The sequence below is a fragment of the Typha angustifolia genome, chromosome 9, assembly GCF_048772165.1.
Source record: "Typha angustifolia cultivar Huaian chromosome 9, ASM4877216v1, whole genome shotgun sequence".
Taxonomy (NCBI): Eukaryota; Viridiplantae; Streptophyta; class Magnoliopsida; order Poales; family Typhaceae; genus Typha; species Typha angustifolia.
The window spans coordinates 11,863,508-11,883,198 of NC_133247.1; the positions used below are offsets into that span (position 1 = coordinate 11,863,508).

A 19,691-nucleotide genomic window follows, 5' to 3' on the forward strand; every position below is an offset into this window, starting at 1 on the left:
AAAAACATATTTATTATAATGATACTGAAAAGAAAGCACTTCTGACAAAGATAAAAATGTTATTAGATGGGTCTATAAGTGAATTATATCTTTACAATTTCTTTTCTCTCTTCAAGAAGACATTGATTGTTATGTCTTACTCATAGATCACTTTAAAATATATATATATATAAAGAAATTTAAACTATTAATCATTAGATTAGGCACTTAGCCATTCTAGGGATCATATAATTTCCACTATTCTAATGGCCAACACAATCACTTCTAATTTTAGGGGACCATATAATTTCCACTGTTTATAATGGCCAACACAATCATGCACTCCTAATCAACTCATCAATTATTACTTTATCTTTTCATTCTTATTATAACCAAATATATTAATAATAAAAACCTTTATGGACCCTTACACCTAAGTTAATCTTTTTTTTTCATTAAATAAATGTCTTTCTCATGATGCCAAATTCCTTGGTTCTTCCCCATTACAAGGCTTCAACTTTCCAAGTGGGAGGAAGGAAAATAAATAATAATTATTCAATAAACAACACAAGAAAATTATATTTTATTATCATTTAGTTTTTATTTATTTATTTATTATTGTCTACATTCTACCCTTGTATTTTTTTTTATTGCTCCAGAAAGCATTATCAGTTATAGAAAAGCATAAAAATTAGAATATTTGTTTTTAGTTTTAATTATTATTAAGTTTCTCCTCTCAGTCTCCAAAAAAAAAAAAACTATACTCCATTAACATTTTAATACTTTATTTCTAATCCTTAGATAATATATGGGTAGTAATGTTGTTTAATATCTATAGTTAGGTTAACATAATAAAGAAGTTAGTTCCAACTAACATCAATGATGTGTAGAACTAGATCGGATAACTGGATCAGCTCTTTTAAAAAATGAGTCATAATGAGTTTAAATTATCGCGATATAGATATTTACATGAAATTTCAAAGATAATCTTCTTCTTTTTTCATATAAATATATATGGATGTATGAAAGGAACCTTCCATTAGTTTAAAAATGGGTGTTTAGGTGGTTTCCCACAAGACAAAGCATGCCTTTCTTCAATAAAGGTACTCTATGGCCTTATTGAATCATTTTCCTATCAACATGATGACATACTTGGGTTTCACTCAAAACTTATTAATTTAAGATTTGGTATAACTTGGTTGGATAATTTTATATTTGCATGATTGATGAAAAAAGCAATGCCTAGGCCTAAAAAAGAAAAAGGAAAAGTAAAAGCAATGCTAGGCTCTTTAAGGCAATAATTTAATCTTTAAAAAAATAGCACAATAATTTTAGGGATTTATGGAGCTGCATCTTAGAATTATAGACCAAATTCCTTAAATTGGGGGAATTTATGGATTTTTTGGGCTTTTTTTTTATATATTTTTATACATACCTTTCAAAATCTCGTATTTACTCGCATGTCCCTCTAAATTTGATGTATATATCTATACCATTTTGAAACTTTAGGTTTTGCATAGATACCATGTGAATTTAACTAATCGTTAGAATTTATATAATTTAGACGTAAAAAGATAAAAATATTCTTATTTTAGTTTTTTTATTTTTTATTAAATTATTGAGACTTAATTTACAAATTAATCGAATGAGTATCTATGTAAATAGTATATATTTTGAGGGGTATACATGTAGATATATACCAAATTCCCTCATGTGTTAGCTCATCTCTATTTGTAATTTAAGTATTCTGAGAAAGGTATTTGAGTGTCGGAAATCTGTGAAGCTAGAACTACAGGTAGGGCTGTCAAAATAATCGATCGACTCAAACTCACCTCAAATTTGAAATAAATCAAGCTTAATCAATTGGTCAAATTCAAATTTAATTCCAAGTCGAGCTTGAGCACGTGCTTATTTGATGAGGCTCCACTTGATAAGACTCGATATATGTAAATATCGAATCTAGTCAATTCAAGCTTGCTGCTTTGGCTTAGGCTCGAAACTAATTTTAAGACAAGCTCGAACAGAGCTCGACTCAATAACAACCCTACTCGGAGATTATCCATTGGGCCAACTCTTATCTAGGCCTGGTTCATATGATAAACAAGGAAGAGGGCCTCCACTTTGGGCCTAAATAAATAAGTTCTTCTTATGAGGAAGGCCTGGCCCAACTACAATCTAACAACTGTTTTCTTTTTGTTGGTAATACAATGTTCTCTATTTGGTCTAACAACTGTTTGGTTAAATCTAACTCAATGGTATTATTGAGAAATAAATGCAAAATGATGCCAAGTCCTAAGATAATAAATTCAAAATGTTGGGTGTTTCTTATAAAATTCTCAACAATTTTGTTTTGAGAATAATTACACCCACACCTTGAATTCTTATCCAACTTTAGATAAAGCTTTTTATTTATTTTTTATGACATATTAACCACTTAATTAAATATATTAGTTTTTATATTAAAAATATTATGTCATCAATTTTAGATTCTTTAGAAACTATTTATCTTTATTTCAGAGGAGAAAGGAGAAAAGTTAAGAGTAAGATGATCTATTAATAGAGGTGACATTTAATAGATAGTTTATTTTTTTTCACGTAAATAAATTTTTTTAGAAGGGGCAACATGTAAAAAAGCCTTTTATTATCTTCCAAAATATTTAAAGAACTATTTGCATTTAGCTCTCTAGACTTTCACCTTTTTACATACACATCCTGAATTTTCTTTATATTTATATAGACTTCTAAACTAAAAATAAAAATTATCCCATAAAATAATAATTTAGGGGAGCTAAATATAATTAAACCATTTTCAAATACCCTATACTTTATTATTAATATATTCACTGTGTCTTTGAGAATTTTGTAAGCATACTCTTAATTTTTCTTTTAATATCTCACTACTAATTTAAATTAAAAACCTCTTCTTAGATCAAATCATCCTGCAATATCCTAACAAAAAATATTTATGCATTTTAGAAATTATTTTTAATATTCCTTGGCTGATATTAACTCGGATTATTATATGAAAAGTAGATGGAAAAATTGAGGCGTCGGTGATCAAACTCCTTCAAGACGGGTGTTTGTCAGAAAATGATGAACTATAGGGTGTATTTTAAAAAAGTTCGTAAGACTAACGGTCCTGATCTATTCTCACGTGCCACTTCACGTGCTTTACAGAGCTCCTAGACTTTGACTCCAATCGCTCGGCTCACTCCCATCGGCCGTTCCCGTATATAAACACTTCCCCCATCCAGCTTTATTCCCTTGCGAGTTGCGACGGGGTCGGAGTAGTTATTCCTCTCGTCCCCCGAATCCGATCCCGCCTTGGTACCGGAAACCCTAGATTCCCGCCTCCCTCTCGTCTTTCGATCGATCGGTGAAGCAACGAGCCCTACATCTTCCCCCATCCTGTGCCCTAATCTCCGGCGGAGCTCCGGTTCGATCGATTCCGATCTCGATCGGGTACAATGGCGGTGATAAATATGGCGGCTAGGTACAAGACGACGGTTAAGGAGCCTGGGATCCCCGGAGTCCTTAAGATGGTGACTTCGCCGCTCCGTTTTTGCCCCATCTCGTTATTCTTTGTGTTGATTGATTGATTTGGTCCTTCCTGCAGAGTTGGAATTTGATTTCTTACCAATATCGGGAATTTTTTTTGTTCTTTGATCGTACTTTATAAGGAGTGTGAAACCGTTTCATTTCTTTAATTTGCAAGTAATGAAAGCTGCCATTTTGGGTGAATTGGGAGAGTGATCATTAGAACTACATCGTTAATCTCAGAATTTGGATGATTTGTGGCAATGCTTGTTGGCTTGCGTGTTCCCTTGTTTTTTTTTTTTTTTAACTTCTTCAGTGGAATAACTATGTGTCAATTGAGAAATGAGAGTTAAATATATTTGGAGAAAAGAAAGTATTGGTTGGAATAAGGTGATGACAGATGGTGCTTTATCCTGTTGTACAGTGGACCCAGATGCTTCCAAGCTGATTCCTTTTTCTCTATATTGCAGACGGAAGACAAAGTTATTTTTTCTCCTCATGATCCTAGGTCGGCGATGAAGCTTAATGTGGATTTTAGAATCATTAAAGGTACTATATTTTTCTTCTCTTTTTGACTTTGTTGGGAAAACGATTCGGGACACCTTTTGCATTGTTATATGATCGAATAAGTTGATAATAATTTTAATAGGAACGTATTATGTTTTAGTAGGCATCATAACCATTCCAAAATTGCAACGTATTATGTTTAGCTTCTGTAGAAAATTGGCAAAACCTTATTTCACCTTTGCCCCTGCGAAATGAAATTAAAGGGGTAATATAGTTTTCTTTTGGGATGTAATTGCAATTTATTTATCAATGATAAATATTGTGTATGCATCAAGTGTCATAATCAGTGAATGAGGAGAACTAACACAATGAACCATTTTTCAATCATGATATTAAATGGAACAAAATTAGAGGGATTGGAACCCCAGCCTGAGAGATTTGCAAACTGCAAAGGCGTTGCTCTAATATAATTGACACTACCAATTCAGGCTCGCAGAGAAGTCATGGGGAATTAATCTTAAAAATAGAGAACTTAAGAACCTAGAGTTTGTAGCTATTTTCTATCTTTTGAAATTGTCTGATATTTTTAGGTGCTCCTGATTCAGTTTCTCCAATTTCTTGTGAAGTGAACTTGTTTATGTGTCAAATGTGTGGTGAGAACATGGATTTTAGGGCAGCAGCTCTTATCCTTTTGAATGCATACTGTGATGATTCATGTTAGTATGCTCTATCCTGAGGGGAAATGTCAAGGATTGCATATTGCTTCTTCTTTAGCACCTTTGGTGTGTTCACTATTGCTTTTGATTTCTTCTCTTTCAACATGTTAACCTTTTGAATTTTTGTAATGTTACAACAGTGTTCCCCTGCCATTCAAAACAGTAGATTGATGATAATAGAAGATTCCTGTCCTCATATTTTATAGATATTAATTCTTTATATTTTACTCACCTGATTTATGCACTAATTTTTTAGTTAGATTTTATCTTCACTTCTTTCTTTTGTGTGATTTTAAGGTCACAAATTCAGCAAAGATGGCTCTAAACAAGCATTACTAAATCTTACAAAAGATCCAGAAAAGGTATGCCATTAGGCTGCAATTTTATCAGTTGAAAGTTGTATGCATCTCAAAGTTTAGTCTGATATAAATCATTTATATAAATCAATTTTATCAGAAAAGGTATGCCATTAGGCAGCAATTTTATCAGTTGAGCTGATTATTTATATGGTAGACTTGTGCGTCAAAACATGGTTGTTCTGTGTCGTGGTTTCTTGGCTGTCTTGTATCATTGCATCAATATTACTTGATCAGCGACATCTTGTTTCAGGGAGGAGGCTACATTTTTGAGTTTGACAATTTTTCTGACCGCAATGTCTGCCGAGATTTTGTTGGTAATACTTCTCCTTTTTGATGAAATTTTATCGTCATTTTCCTATATGGTTTACCTTCTGACTGCCATTATGCCTTCCTTAGGGACTTGAGTTGTCAGAGACTATATCACCACTGTTTTTTTATATCTAATGCATGGACTGAAAATTAAAAACTTTGAGATGATTTGTCAAAATAAAATATAAACAAACCAATCTTGTTTCCCAGGTTTTCTGAGAACTGTTGGCGAGAACTGAGCATCCTTGACCAAATTTGTTGTCCATATATTGGGTCATGAATGATCCTTGCAGCTCATTATAATGCAAAATTTCTTCATAATGCAAAATTTCTTCTTTCAGATGCAAAATCAAGACTCCACACATCTCTGATCATGATCATGTCAAACCATGTAAGAACTGACTTTGGTGGATTTGGATGCTATCAAACATAAGTTAGAAAATTGTACTATGCCATTGAGCTGTTCATGATGCATTGCTTGCTGCATAATTATGGAAATAAGTGTTCTGTTACCTTCAAATGTTTTTAATATTGTAATTGTTGCTTAATGGTATAAAATATCAATCTGGATGGTCCATATTATTCCCTTTATGTTAATCTTCACAGTTTGCACATATTTATTTGAGCTGACATTTTGCATACATAGAAATAATTGAGGAGTTCAAGTAGTTATAGTACATTTCTTTCTTTCCCAAGTTTACATGATATACTTGAAGCTTCAGCTACTGGTGGCCTCTGAACAGGAAAAGTTCTAGGGAGATTTCAGGCTGGTGTGCTCTCTAAACAACAAGATCAACCAGTCCTTGAGAAAGCTGCTGGTTCAGGTCATGCTGAACAACTCAGCGTGACTGAGATGGAGCGTCGAATGAAGTTATTGCGGGAGAATAGGTAAACATATTCTCTCTTTGCGGTTTCTTTCTGTAACAAACAAAAGTTGTTCCTTCAGTTTTTTGTGTCCATCTCAAAGTACCCTATTTTGTTAATTCTACCATGATGTCATACTGCATTTGAGTGAAAAGAAGGAACAGATGCAAACACCAGACACACATATGTATACATTATATTACTTTTCCATTTATCCCGTCCTTTATGTGTTGTGATTAATGTGGTAGCTTTGTTTTGACCTGTTAGAGTGCAATGAAGATTCACTTTACATCTTAATTTGCAAATTTTCTATTCTACACTTGCTTTATATGATTTTTCATAGGCAAAGGGATTAGACATTGGTGGATGAATTTCATCTTATCTATTCTTGTATTTCTTTTATCTATCAATTTATTTTGCTAATTTTTATTTTATAATTTTTATTAGAGGACCACATGAATGGGAATGACCTACTTAGTTTTTATTTATTTTTTTAAGTTGTGAATGTAATTAAAAAGATAAACCATCAGTTTAGGAAATATGTCCATTCTTCTTGTTCTAGCAAAGTATTCTTCTCACAAATTCTGAATGTTAAAGCGCTAAAGCCTGTTTGTTTGATAATGAAATTCTTGTCCAGCAACCTCTGGAGTTGAGATATGGAAATTCAAAGCATCTAGTGTTGTTATTTCTTAGTATTTATGTCCTCTATGACTGTAAATTTGGAAGAGTGAATCAATTGAAGTCCTGGAAAAATAAGATTTATTAGGAATAAGGTTCTAAATATCGGTTTTGGAATCATTATCGACCACTTGAAAAATGTATCGGCTGAATCGGCCATTCAAATCAGGTGATTCACATCAGGGATCAATTGAATTGGCCATAGCAATCGACTCATTTTGACGATACAAATCGGGATTGGCTGAAATTTCAATCCATGATATTTAGGATATCATAACATGTATGGGTGAAAACGGATTGGGTACCGGTAAGGTAGTAGCAAAAACCATATATTTATACAAATTTCTTTCTGAATACAAATACGGACTTGAAACTAGATTGCAAAATTGGTTTCCATATTCATAAATATGGACGTGGATATAGGTTGGATAGCTAACATATCCATATTTGATTTGTAAAGCCATAAGAAATGTGATATAATCCAATTTTGTAGAAAAACATCTAGGGATTCACATAAGAAATATTAAAAATATGATCTATGCTACTCTTATTTCACGATTTCCATAGTATTCTAGATTGTTTGGGATCTTTGGATGTGCAGATGCAGATTTGGAAAACATTCTTCAAGATTTCAACCCATATTTATAATTGGATGAGACTATTCAGATATCGATAAGAAACCTGATTTGAGATGCATAGACAAATCTAAGTTCAAAAGTGGTGAAAGTCAGATGAAGAATTGGGTTGTTATACTTGAGCACTTGGTATGATGCCCATTTTGGAAGGCAACGACAGTGAATATCAAATAATTGACTTGAGAGACATAAAATACTTATCTCTCTCTCCTTGCTATTTATCAATTTCATTTTAGAATTATTATTCGGCCCGCCCTCCTTGATCTCCCTCTCTCCCTTACTACCGCATGGCAACTTTATTTATTTTTAATTTTTTATTATTATTTCTTCTCTCTCCCTCATCTTTCCCTCTCTCTTCTTCTCTCTTATTGCTGAAAGGCAAGTTTTTTCTTAGATTTTTTTTTAAATTTCTTCTCTTGTTTCTCTTTCCCTCTCAATCTCTTCCCCCTTTTTCTCTCTATTACTCCCAAGGTCCAAAAAATCGGGATCGCCCTTTCGATAAAACGATATATATCGACCGTATTGGTCGCCCGGATTGGATCGGATTTTTATTTACATAAAATTCTAAATATTATTTAAAAATGCAAGAAAACTTATAAAAATTTAGAATTTTTTTTTACCAAAAATAAGAAAAAAAAAGAAAAGAAAAATTATTGTGCAGTAAAAATTGAAAAGAAAAGATTATAAAGAGCTTGTGTGGAAGAAAATCAAACAAAAAAAACTACAATGTAGTGAAGAAGAAGAAGAGGAAAAAGAAGAAAAAATAAGAAAAAAAGAGAGGAAGAAATGAAAAGACTGAGAGAGAAATAAAAAAATTAATTAAAAATTATATGCCGGAGTTTGTCGGAGTTTGTCAGAGTTCACCGGAGCTAGATTTCTCCATAAGAGAAACAATGATTATATGTAAGGAGAGAAAAAAAAGAGAGAGTAAAAGAAAGAAAAAGAGTAAGAGAGAGTGAAAAGAAAGAGTGAAAGAGTTCGGATCGAGCCTGGATCGAGTTTGGCCGATCTGTATCGAGATCGGCCGATATGGCAAACCATGGTTACTCCCTCTCAATCTCGTCCTCCCTCTCTCAATCTCCATTCTCTCTCTATCATACTCTTTGTTATTGCAGTAGTTTTACTGCAGTTGTAGTAACAGAGATAGAAAGAGGGATAGTCAGATAGAGAAAGAGAGGGAGGAAGAAAGAGAGAGGGAGAGGCTAGAGAGAGAGAGAGAGAGAGTAGAGAGAGAAATGAGAGAGATGGTGCACTGGAGAGAGGAAAGGAAAAAAATAAAAAAACTAACTCGATGTTGCCGAATGTCCAGATCGCCGGATGTTGTCGGACGTCAAGATCACAGATATCTATGTTGGGTGCCGTTGGTAGGGAGGAGAGACAAAGAGCCCGTATCAAGCGATCGATACCTTGCCGAAACTAGTTGCTAGACTGATTTCGACCATGGATCAGGTTTGGCTGAAACTCATAAATATGATCTATATACCACACACACACAATGCTTTATACAAGTGTGCTAAACAATCATTTGAAAGTTTTATACTATCTAACTATAAGAATTAGTAATTTGGGGAACTAGGTTGCTTACGGACATAAGTCAACTAGGTCAACATAAAAAAGTTCAAAACCAGAAATTCTAATTTTTACACATGTTTTGATCATTAGGCATGGATTGTGTACATTACACCTTTTTATAATGCATATAATGAGATTTATGTATTAAGCTTGATATTAGAAATAATAGAAGAAGAATAATCATATATGTGGAGATTTATGTATCAGATGTTTGCAATTGCATGCTTGTCTAATGAGAGGTACACGATAGTAACTGCTAACATTTCTTTGCTGCTCTATAAATAATAGAGCAGTAGATGCCATGGTTGATTTGCTGTTCATAAATCCTGGCAATATGTAGCTCAGACACTTGTGCATGCTCTTTACAATCGTTGAAGTTCCAGATGGTCGGTTACACCTTAGGGACTCCTTTTAGGTTCGCATAAAATGGAGGGAATGGAATGAAGGGACCCACATGAGGCTGAAAAGCTGTAGTGCGCTAGTGCGCCCCTTTTGGTTTGTGAGTACTTATCGTAAATATGTTTGGTGGCCCATGCACTCCATTAAACTTTAAGGTGTTTTTTTTCTTTTGAGCAGCTAATCACTTTTCTACCCTAACCTCTCTCTCTCCCCCCTTCCCACCCACATATATGTAAATAAAAGCATATCCTTATAAATTGATCTGAGAGGGACTTTCTTACAGCGAATTGCAGAAGATGCACAAGCAATTTGTCATTGGTGGTGTATTAACGGAGTCTGAATTTTGGGCAACAAGAAAGGTATATGACAGATGTGATGTTAACCTTCCGTGTCAACATTATGTTCATGGTCCTGGAATATATATAAATATACATCTCTCATGTACCACACTGTAAACTTCCCTTTGAATTTGGTTTCGATACAGAATTTACTTGATGATGATACTCATAAAACATCAAAGCAGCGGACAGGGTTCAAAAGTGCTATGCTTGCAGATGTCAGGCCAGCAACTGATGGTCGGGTACAACATGAGACTTTTCTTTACTTTTACTGATGCCAATTACATCTCTACTTATTTCTTCTCTATTGAATTTTATTATTGCCATTCTTTTGACAGACCAATAAAGTCACATTTAGCCTGACCCCAGAGATAATTCACCAGGTATTTTGCTCTTTTAGCATTTTGCAAATATTCTTGCTATGCTTTCGCATATACCATATCAAACATCGAGAGTTATAAACTTATACTTATGAAAGAGGAAAATTGGGACATTGGGCTTTCTGTCAAGTTCTCCTTATGCTACGCTTCTGTGATACAAGATCTGCTCCTCTATAAACATTACATCCTGGATTTGGTTTATCTTGTTATATATATTAATTTTAATGGCCATTCTGCTCAGGGCCTTCAGTCTTGTGACAGTTAAAGCATTCTTATTTGGACTTACATTAACGAGTTATTAAAAGAGGACTATTTTATCTTTTTATTGATTCCAACCTTAATGCAAATTGCAAATACTAGAGCATGAAAGATGCAACAATGGGCCCAAGTAGTCAAGCCATTTTTTTGGTCTTGTGACAGTAAAAGTAGCAGATTTCTTGTTTTCTGTGTAAACTTTTATGGTCGTTGCTCCCTCTTATGAATCACCAAAAATGGTTTATGATGCTATTGCATCAGCTCTCTTGCACATAGTTATGGTCTATCCTTGAACACTAGTCTTCACTTGCTTCATAACTTGATTGTTAGCACGAAGAGCTTAAGGTGCATTAAGAAATATTGCTAAATATAATGAGATTTTGTTTCATTTTTTTCTTCATCTTCTTCTTTAAGGATAAAGACATTCCAGTTCAAAAACTGTTCTCACTATTTCCATGTCGAATAGGGTCATTGAATCTCGCTCATTGTTTAGGCAAGTCTAAATTCTGTGAGTTAGTGGATAGACGTACCTGCCAATTGGCCTTATCTCTTTCATGGCAAGCCTTGAAACTCCACATTGTTGAGAAAGAGTTTGGTAATAGTTCTGACGATGATCTACAAAATCAATACTCAATATGAAGCAATTCACCCTTAGATCACAGTTCTTTGGCACTTGATAGTTTATGTTTTAGAAAGAACTAATGTTGTTGATATGATGGTTAAACCATGCATGTTTGTCCATTGACGGTAAGTCATTGCATGGTAGTGATGTCCAGAGTATAGTATACCTGAGAATGGTGCTGCTGTGTTATTAATTTATTGTTTATTTCTTTTTGTCTGTCGGTGCGGTATTCACTAACAGATGCTGCTTTGATCTTTAACAGAGGAAAAGAGAAATCAAAATTTTCACTCTTTTCATCAAAGCAATCAAATTTGCAAGTCTATACTCTGACTTTAGAAATTATCTTGCAGATTTTTGCTGAAAAACCTGCTGTTCATCGGGCATTTCTAAATTTGGTTCCTACTAAGGTAAGAACACTATACTTTTCTAACATACTGTGGTTTTCATCAATGCATGTTTAGTTTTTTTTTGTGGGGCATATTGCTACTTTATCTTCTCCATATTCCTTTGGATGTCTAGATGACAGAAAAGGACTTCTGGACAAAATACTGTAGAGCTGAGTACCTCCATAGGACGAAAAATTCTGTGGCTGCTGCAGCAGAGGCAGCTGAAGATGAGGAACTTGCTGTGTTTCTAATGCACGATGACATACTGGCCAATGAAGCACGCACTAAGGTAATATTTTGGGGAAAACATATTTTGGGGATAACTAGTAGCATACATATGTCTATCTTTACTTCCCAGATAGTAGCATCTCTTAATAGCAAGTTGGTTATGATGTGCTTGGCATCAGTTTGTGTGATATCCATCCTCTAATACTGTTCTTCTCTGCAGATCAGACGGGTTGATCCAACCTTAGATATGGAAGCTGATGTAGGAGACGATTACATCCATCTTCCTGTATGTCATAGATCGTTATTCCTTCCCAATTTTATTTTGATAGCATTATGAACTTTAATATCTGTCTATGGGAACTCATGAGTATTTTTTTGCATTGTATTAGTGTGGTATAGTTTTCCTTTAACTTTCCATCTATTGCTGGATGGACCTTCCAGTGTATATATATATTGCACACTATGTTTTGTACATTAAACTATATTTTTTTTTTGGTTAAAATAGTTGATGTATTGTTTACATTTTTTCTGTTCTGCTTGATTGAATGAAAAGGAAAATTGTTATTGCAAGTTCTTGAAAGTTAAGAAACCCAAGGTGTATTTGACACTGTTGCCCTTATTGTTCTTTATGATTGCCAAAATCACAAATTTAGGCTGAGAACACGATTTGCTGCACTTATTTTCTTTTGATTTCATAATATATTCCGTTTGCTTGGGAAAAAGGTGGTGTAGAAGAATTTACTCAATTTGTTAATGAAATGTTATCTGAGGTTATCTGACGCTAAATATACAGATCACTTTCTGTCAGCCCTCTCTTACTGAGGTATTAAAGTCATTTTGCATTCATAGTTACTTCAACACATCTCTATGATAACTTACCGTTAAGAAAATTCACGCCTGGATGTTTTTGAGGCATTTTTAGTAAAATGCAGGGGTTAAATGATAAAATACTCATATGGTAAGGCGTGACTGATAATAAAGACAAAATTTATGTTATTTTGATAAATTTCCCTTAAGTAAGTAGATGCAAGTACATCTTTTCTTTGTTTCTTTTACTGTCGATGACCATTATATAGCTCGTCAAACTAGAAAGTAGAAACAGAAACATAAACAAAATGTAGAAGCTTAGTGTTAAGGAACCTTCATATACTAGTGATTGGACTGGTACTTGCAACCTTGTGAAGTTCTCTGTTTTTCTTTTGTTGTTTTTCCACTGGAATGACCTTCATGAGCTTCACTTTATTCATAACCTGAAAGCGCCATGGTAATCTATGCATATGTTTTGACTCCCTGCATGTTTTAAATGCTATAAAGACTTGCATGGGTGAGGACCAATACATTGAAATGAAAGCATTGAGTAGCATATGCGTGGTCTAGTATGTTCATTATATTATGTCTCATGCAGATTGTGGAAAAGCTTTTTTGTATTAGCATCATTTGAGATGGTCCATCTACATTTCTTTTATTTTTTTATTTTTGATTAGGATCCTTTCAGTTGTCTTAAATTTTATTACTTTGTTTTAACTTGATAGACAGAATTCTCATTCTGAATGTACAGAACTTGATCAGTTGACTTACGTTGACAACGAATCCATAGGAAGTGATCCAATTTTCCCCTTTTTGCGTCTTCTATTGATTTGACTTGCAGGATCATGGGATTCTTCGTGATGGTAGCAAGGAGATTGTGGACACTGAGAATGAAATAGCTAAGAGGACACTTTCACAGGATATTAATCGGCACGCAGCTGTTGTTCTTGAAGGGAGGGCATTAGGTAAAAGTAGCTCATGCAGCTTATGCTAATTCCTATCTTTTTGCTCATGCAGCTTATGCTAATTCCTATCTTTTATGATTGGGAAACCACCGTACTCATTTAAACATAGCGTTTTTTCTCTAATTATTTTGGTCGTTTTCTAAAATACGATGAGCTTGTTTGTCTTGAGTTCTGATCCGTCCAGCTAGAAAAATTAAGGCGTAATGTAAATGGGGAAAAAGAAGAAAAAAACAGAGGCAGACTAGTTTTGTGAACTTCAAAGAGTCACTGTACTGTAAAGGGTATTTTGTTGCTTTGCATATCCAATTGCTGTAGCTAGACCTGAGACCACTTAAGATGCTTGTGGTCTTAGGTTATAGATTTTTGCTGGACCCTTACCGTAAGTTCTCATGCAGATTTTCCTAAGATTCCGAAACTCAGTATTGGAATTGACTTTTAGAAAAAACAATACGAATCAGCCGTATCGGCTGCATTGGTCATATCGGTCGCTTGTATTGAATCGATCAGACTTTTTTTATTTTCATAAAATTCTAAATATTATTTAAAATGCAGAAAAATTTATAAAAATTTATAAAAAATAACATAAAAATAAGAAATAAAAATTAGTCACATATAAACTTTAAAAACTAAAGAAAAAAATCATTCTAAACTATAATGAATTTCGACTTGAATTAGACAAATTTTTATACTCGTAAATTATTATTGCTGAACAACACAAAGAGAGATCTTTCTTTGCTGTTATTCTATAGTAATAAGAAAATAGGAGTTAAAAAGTGGGTGAGAAAGAAGGAAAAAAAATGAGAAAAAAAGCTCATCGAAGTTTATCAAAGTGTAGACTAGCTAGAAGGGCTCACGGGAACGACCACCAAATGAACTCGGTGAAGCGCAAGAGTGAGAGGATTGTATGTGGGAAAGATAAAGAGTAAAAACTGAAAATTTAAAAAGAAAGCAGTTGATGACATTAATTATTAATGTCTCCTAGATTAGATATATTTTAGATTCGACCTGAATCTTAAAAAAAATTAATTTCAGACGATACTGCCGAGTTTTAGATGATTCGGCCGATATGGCCGATATGGCCGAAATTGGCTGATCCGACTCGGGATCGGCCGGTTTTGGGATCCAGGAGTCTTTCACTTTTTATCTAGTCATTCATATCTTGCAATAGGTAACTGACTTGCCATGCACCATACAGGTCTCCCAGTACATGATGCTTCTGCTAATGAGGGGACCACATCCTTCCCTTGTTAGTAGACAATTGTCATGGTTCAGACCTACGCCTACTAGGTGCAAGAGCACACACCGGTGATAAAATATGATGTTTCATTTATTCTTCTGGAATCTGGATAATACTGTGCTCATGTTTCTCAGTCCCTTGATTTATGTACTCCCCATATGAAGCAACAATCCTGAAATCTTTTTATCTGATGAATGCAGATGTGGAGTTGGGTGACACAAGGACTGTTGCTGAAGCACTTGCAAGGTCCAAGCAAGGTGAAAAATCACTTATATGCATTTATCTCATATATCTACCTGTTATCCAGTCCTTGAGCTTAATGAAGTCTCAACTTTGGTTCTTTAAACTGTCTGTTGTAGAATCGTCTGCTGAAATTTCAGACGAGAATGGAAACCTGGAACGACAGATCAGGGTTTCTCGTATGACTGAGATTGAAGATCTTCAGGATCCCATAAACTTCCCATATGCACCACTTCTCATCAAGGTATAAAAGTTTGATATGTAGCCCTGCAGTGATTCAGTGACCGTTACCCAATCAAGTAACTGTAACTATGTTGCATGAGTTGCATCAGGACCCAAGGCAGTATTTTGATTCTCAACAACCGAATGCACTAAAAGCATTAGGTGATAGTAGTGCTGGAGTCAAACCCGTGGATTTCAGCCTGAGTACTGAAGAAGCATATATTTATTTGATGAGGCAGATCTCCGAAGTGAAAGCCCGAGGATTGAAAAGTCCAGTTGTTCAACCAGAAGCAGCTCTTAGGGTAATATTATGTGTTTGTGTTTTAGTTATTTAATTTGTACTTGCTCTGAAATGATAATAGTTGTCTTTTGTCTCTCAGATGTATGGATATTTCTAACAGTAGCCTTTAATTGCTATGTTGATTTCAGTATAAAGTATTAACAACTTTAGCCTTAGAGTGCACTATGAGTTGGTTGCTGGGTAAATGATAACCAAGTTATAGGGCCCAATGCTATTTTTGGAGATGCATATGCTACATTCAAACCCAATTCCCTCCTTTGTTTAAATCAAAATGTACTTGCATATATCATATGTTACATTGTTGTGTGATCTTAGAGAGTAACTTTGAGCACAATATGTTAAATAACTTATATTTATCCTAATTCGTGCAATTTTTTTTAGTCATAGTCAGATTAATACCATCTTAATATACATGAGTAAATTTCCTTTTTGTTATATTTTATCTTAATCTTCTTTTGTTTAGCAGATGTTCTTTATTTATCAGTATCAAATTTAGTTTCTATTCAGCTGTATTGCATGGAGCAGGAAAGCCTAACTACCTCACTGGTATGAGCTAGGTCCTCAATGGCTTGAATCAACATCTTTCCAGTACCAGATATCATCTTGGAAAGAATCCTCAGGAGAGTGTCCTCGGTAGGCTGCCTAATTGGACTAAAGATGAACTTTTGCATGTGAGTTGCCCTCGGTTATCCCTTTCCAATGGATATGAATATTTCTTTCTTTCTTGGTTTGTTGTATGTGGTTATTCAATTAGAAAAGTAAAGTCATTTTTGTAAGGTTAGTTAATTGAAATATATTCCTTTGGAATATATGCCTTCATTATGTTATTTTTCTTGCACACAATGACTTTGAAACTACTAAATATTGGTGCTAGTTTAAGTAAGTCCATTTATCTCTGTAAGAAAATTGAGTGTATATTTCACATTTATTATTGATTTCTTCAGAAGCAAATTAGATATCTACAGCAGCAATTTTTCTGTATAAGATGTTATGCTGCCCTTTGGTGCTTGATTAGATGGAACTGTTTACAAGATACTATATTTTTACAGCATTGGACGTCTATTCAGGAGTTACTACGACATTTTTGGTCATCTTATCCAATCACAACTGCATACCTGTACAATAAGGTAATGTTCTTCTGCTTTTACTATTATTTATAGATTCTTTTAGATTATTTTGGTTAGACCACAAACTGATAAATAGGTGATACTAGGTCTATTTTCTCGTTTCTAAACATCTGCATGAAGATTAGCACTCTATTCTGATTCCTTGTTTCTGATCGACATGGTTAATAATTTTGTGTTTATAGGTTGCCAAGGGGTTTAATGTTTTTTGTTGAATTATCAGTCTTTTTCTATTTTGGAGAGAAGTGGGAACTTCTTGGTATCCCAATAAAACCAATGCTACCCAGATTCGAATCCGGGAATGCTCATACAGCATGAATTTCTTTAACCATCTAAGTACTATCCCATTAGTGAATTATCGGTCAATTATTATTTCATGTTTACTAACAATGCAATCAAATTAGTAATCATTATCATTGGTATCTAGTTGTAATCTAATTGTTGACCAATTCTTACAAGGAAAAAGTTCAAGTATAGCAACAAATTACATATTTTTATAACGGATTGCTTTTGTATGTCTTTAGCTCTAAAGCTGTAATGAAACAGGTTCATATATTAGCCAGCATTCTAACCAGATTCCTTGAAGATATTCCTCATCCCAAACTTTTTCTGTTAATTTGGTTCTTTGCCACTGCTACAGGTTCAAAGGTTGAAGGATGCTATGGCCCAGATATATCAAAAACTACAGGTTTGGTTTTTTTTTTTATGTGTACCTGTTTGGTTGTTCATTAGATATTTAGATCTTGTTAATAGAAAAGTGGGGAGCCTTACATGAACCTTTTTCTCTGCCCTCAATGCTTCAGCTTCCATACTTAGTGACAAACTGTTTTACAGAACTAAAGTAGATAATAGAGCATCTTCTGTGCTCGTAAATTTAATTTTGGAATCTTAACTCTATCTCTCCTGAAAGGAGCAGAACAAGGGAACTTGTGGAAGCTAAAACCGCTACATGACTCCGCATCTCCCTGGAGGTCCTGGATGGTCCATGTTCCACTCGTCTCCTTCATCCTTTGCTGACTTTTCCTCTCTTCTCCTCTACCCTTGTATCTTACCCTTTTCTTCTTCTCGTATTTACTTAACAAATTAGAATTGTTTTACCCCACCTTTCCGCACACAATTAAAAAAAACAATAAAAAAAGACTATTACCTTATGGGTGCATAAGATCTCAGAGAACTTATGTAGTAGGCTTAGATTAGTTGAAATCTGGCATAGCTTAATGTTGTTCTATGAAAATTTTCTAGGATATAAAGGAATCTGTGCCATCCGATTTCCGGCATCAAGTTTCTCTCCTTGTGCAGCCAATGCTTCAGGTATTCATGGTGGTATTTTCTACATAATCAATAAAAGTATTTTCTGTTGCAACAATGCAATTGTTAAGCATAACTTGTACTTCTGCCTGCGCATGTATGGTCAAGCATTTATTGAGCAGGAGGAACCCTAGAGATGTACATATTTGTATGCTACCATATCTTGGGTTTCAAAGATATTGCTCTCAAAATCAAGAACTGTGAACACCATAACTACATCTTTATTGTTTATTGTTTTAAAATCGAAGTGCTTCAAAATCATATTTCTGAGTGCAGGGACGTCAAGAACAAAAAAAAAAAAAAAAAAAAATTGATCTCATTCTATAATTTTCTTCTTTTTTTTGCATTCAATCTCATAGCTTTGATCTCTATTATGTGCTAGGCCTTGGATGCTGCCTTTGGCCACTATGACAATGAGCAGCAGAAGAAGTCAGGTAAGAGTGGGAACAAAGCAAACGGATTTGTTCAATAAGACAGGTGTATCACACGACTATTCTTATTATGCATTCTTATAGATGCATGTAATTAAATTTTGATGCTGATGATATGATAGTTCTGTTGGTAAATTTTCCAATCATGAGCTTGAGGGATATATTATATCGGCTACGATGTTTCAAGTAAAGGTAGTAAAAAATTCTCAGTAAATCATAAGCTGTGTCATCTTAGAAAAGTAGAGGATTTCGAATTTTCGATGAAGCTGCTACCAAACAATAAAATTTGGGACAGTTTCTGTATATATCTATTTAGATTTCCATAGTCTTTAGCAATCAAATGTGTCTTGCTTATCCAAATTTACTCGGTTTACCTTATTCATCTGTACTCAATTCACCTATCAAAACTACAAATATATTGTTGTTGAGACAAATGCTTGATTCACAGGCTTTGCAATATAATTATAGTTCTTTTCCCATTTGTTTATTGTGTCACAAAATTTAAATTAGCACCTTTCTAAATCATAAAGTTTAGGAAGACCATGTTTACTCATCATTTGTCATTTCTCTCTCTCTCTCTCTCTCTCTCTCTCTCTTTCTCTCCCACCGTTACCACACTATCACTGTCAGCTTCACCACTACCATCCCACCACCATTGCTACATTCACCTACCACCATCTCCATCTTCACCAAGACACCAACTCAACACTCACCATTGCCATCACCCCCTTCCGCCATGGCCATCACATCTATCTTATTTGCCATCACCATAATTAACTTCACCACTATTGATCAAGCTACCTCTTCTTCTTTGTAAGTTTGGGCGAGAGCTTTCTATCCTTTTTTTTTTTTTCTATACAACTAAAACTGTGTCTTGTACATTATGCCACATTGTTTTTCTCTTGCAACGACAAGAACATCTATAATAATTTTCCAACATTCTTCATAAAAGTAATGTTTGTATTCCTTTTTATCGAACTTACTAACTGATATCATATTATGCCTCACGTCTTTTAGAACCATCTTGCATCCAACATTCATCCCAACGAACATCATCTACACCCACAACTCTCCGTGTGTTTTCATTGCTGATTCTTCTAGGGTCAAAATTTTCTACTTTGCATGACATGAACATATATCTATTCATGCGTCAATTCGATGCGCTCATTCTAGAACCCTAGATCAATTTAGTGTAACGGAGCTTGCACACTAATGCCATGTGCCTGAACCAAACTAAAAGTCTTTTAGCTCTACCAGTCACACCAAACTGTTATTACTGCGGTAATATTACT

At 34.3% G+C, this 19,691-nt stretch overlaps 1 protein-coding gene across 3 annotated transcripts; it reads left to right on the plus strand.

Moving 5' to 3' along the window:
• Positions 1 to 3,244: 3,244 nt before the first annotated feature.
• LOC140767008 (general transcription and DNA repair factor IIH subunit TFB1-1-like) lies at positions 3,245 to 18,704 on the plus strand. Of its 3 annotated transcripts, XM_073106742.1 has the most exons (20): positions 3,247 to 3,521; positions 3,987 to 4,065; positions 5,037 to 5,101; positions 5,349 to 5,412; positions 6,151 to 6,295; positions 9,839 to 9,914; positions 10,040 to 10,135; positions 10,232 to 10,276; positions 11,501 to 11,557; positions 11,670 to 11,825; positions 11,985 to 12,050; positions 13,413 to 13,536; positions 14,974 to 15,030; positions 15,133 to 15,257; positions 15,346 to 15,537; positions 16,094 to 16,207; positions 16,586 to 16,663; positions 17,301 to 17,348; positions 17,903 to 17,971; positions 18,351 to 18,704. In XM_073106742.1, exons 1-20 carry the CDS (start codon positions 3,447 to 3,449, stop codon positions 18,438 to 18,440), a joined length of 1,821 nt encoding a protein of 606 aa, XP_072962843.1. In that variant the 5' UTR covers positions 3,247 to 3,446; the 3' UTR covers positions 18,441 to 18,704. The 3 variants fall into 3 exon arrangements, 1 of the variants encoding a protein (XP_072962843.1); XR_012105537.1 differs by lacking the exons at positions 17,301 to 17,348; positions 17,903 to 17,971; positions 18,351 to 18,704 and having other exon boundaries at positions 3,245 to 3,521; positions 16,044 to 16,207; positions 16,586 to 16,620; XR_012105538.1 differs by lacking the exons at positions 17,301 to 17,348; positions 17,903 to 17,971; positions 18,351 to 18,704 and having other exon boundaries at positions 3,246 to 3,521; positions 16,062 to 16,207; positions 16,586 to 16,620.
• The last annotated feature ends 987 nt before the right edge of the window (positions 18,705 to 19,691 follow it).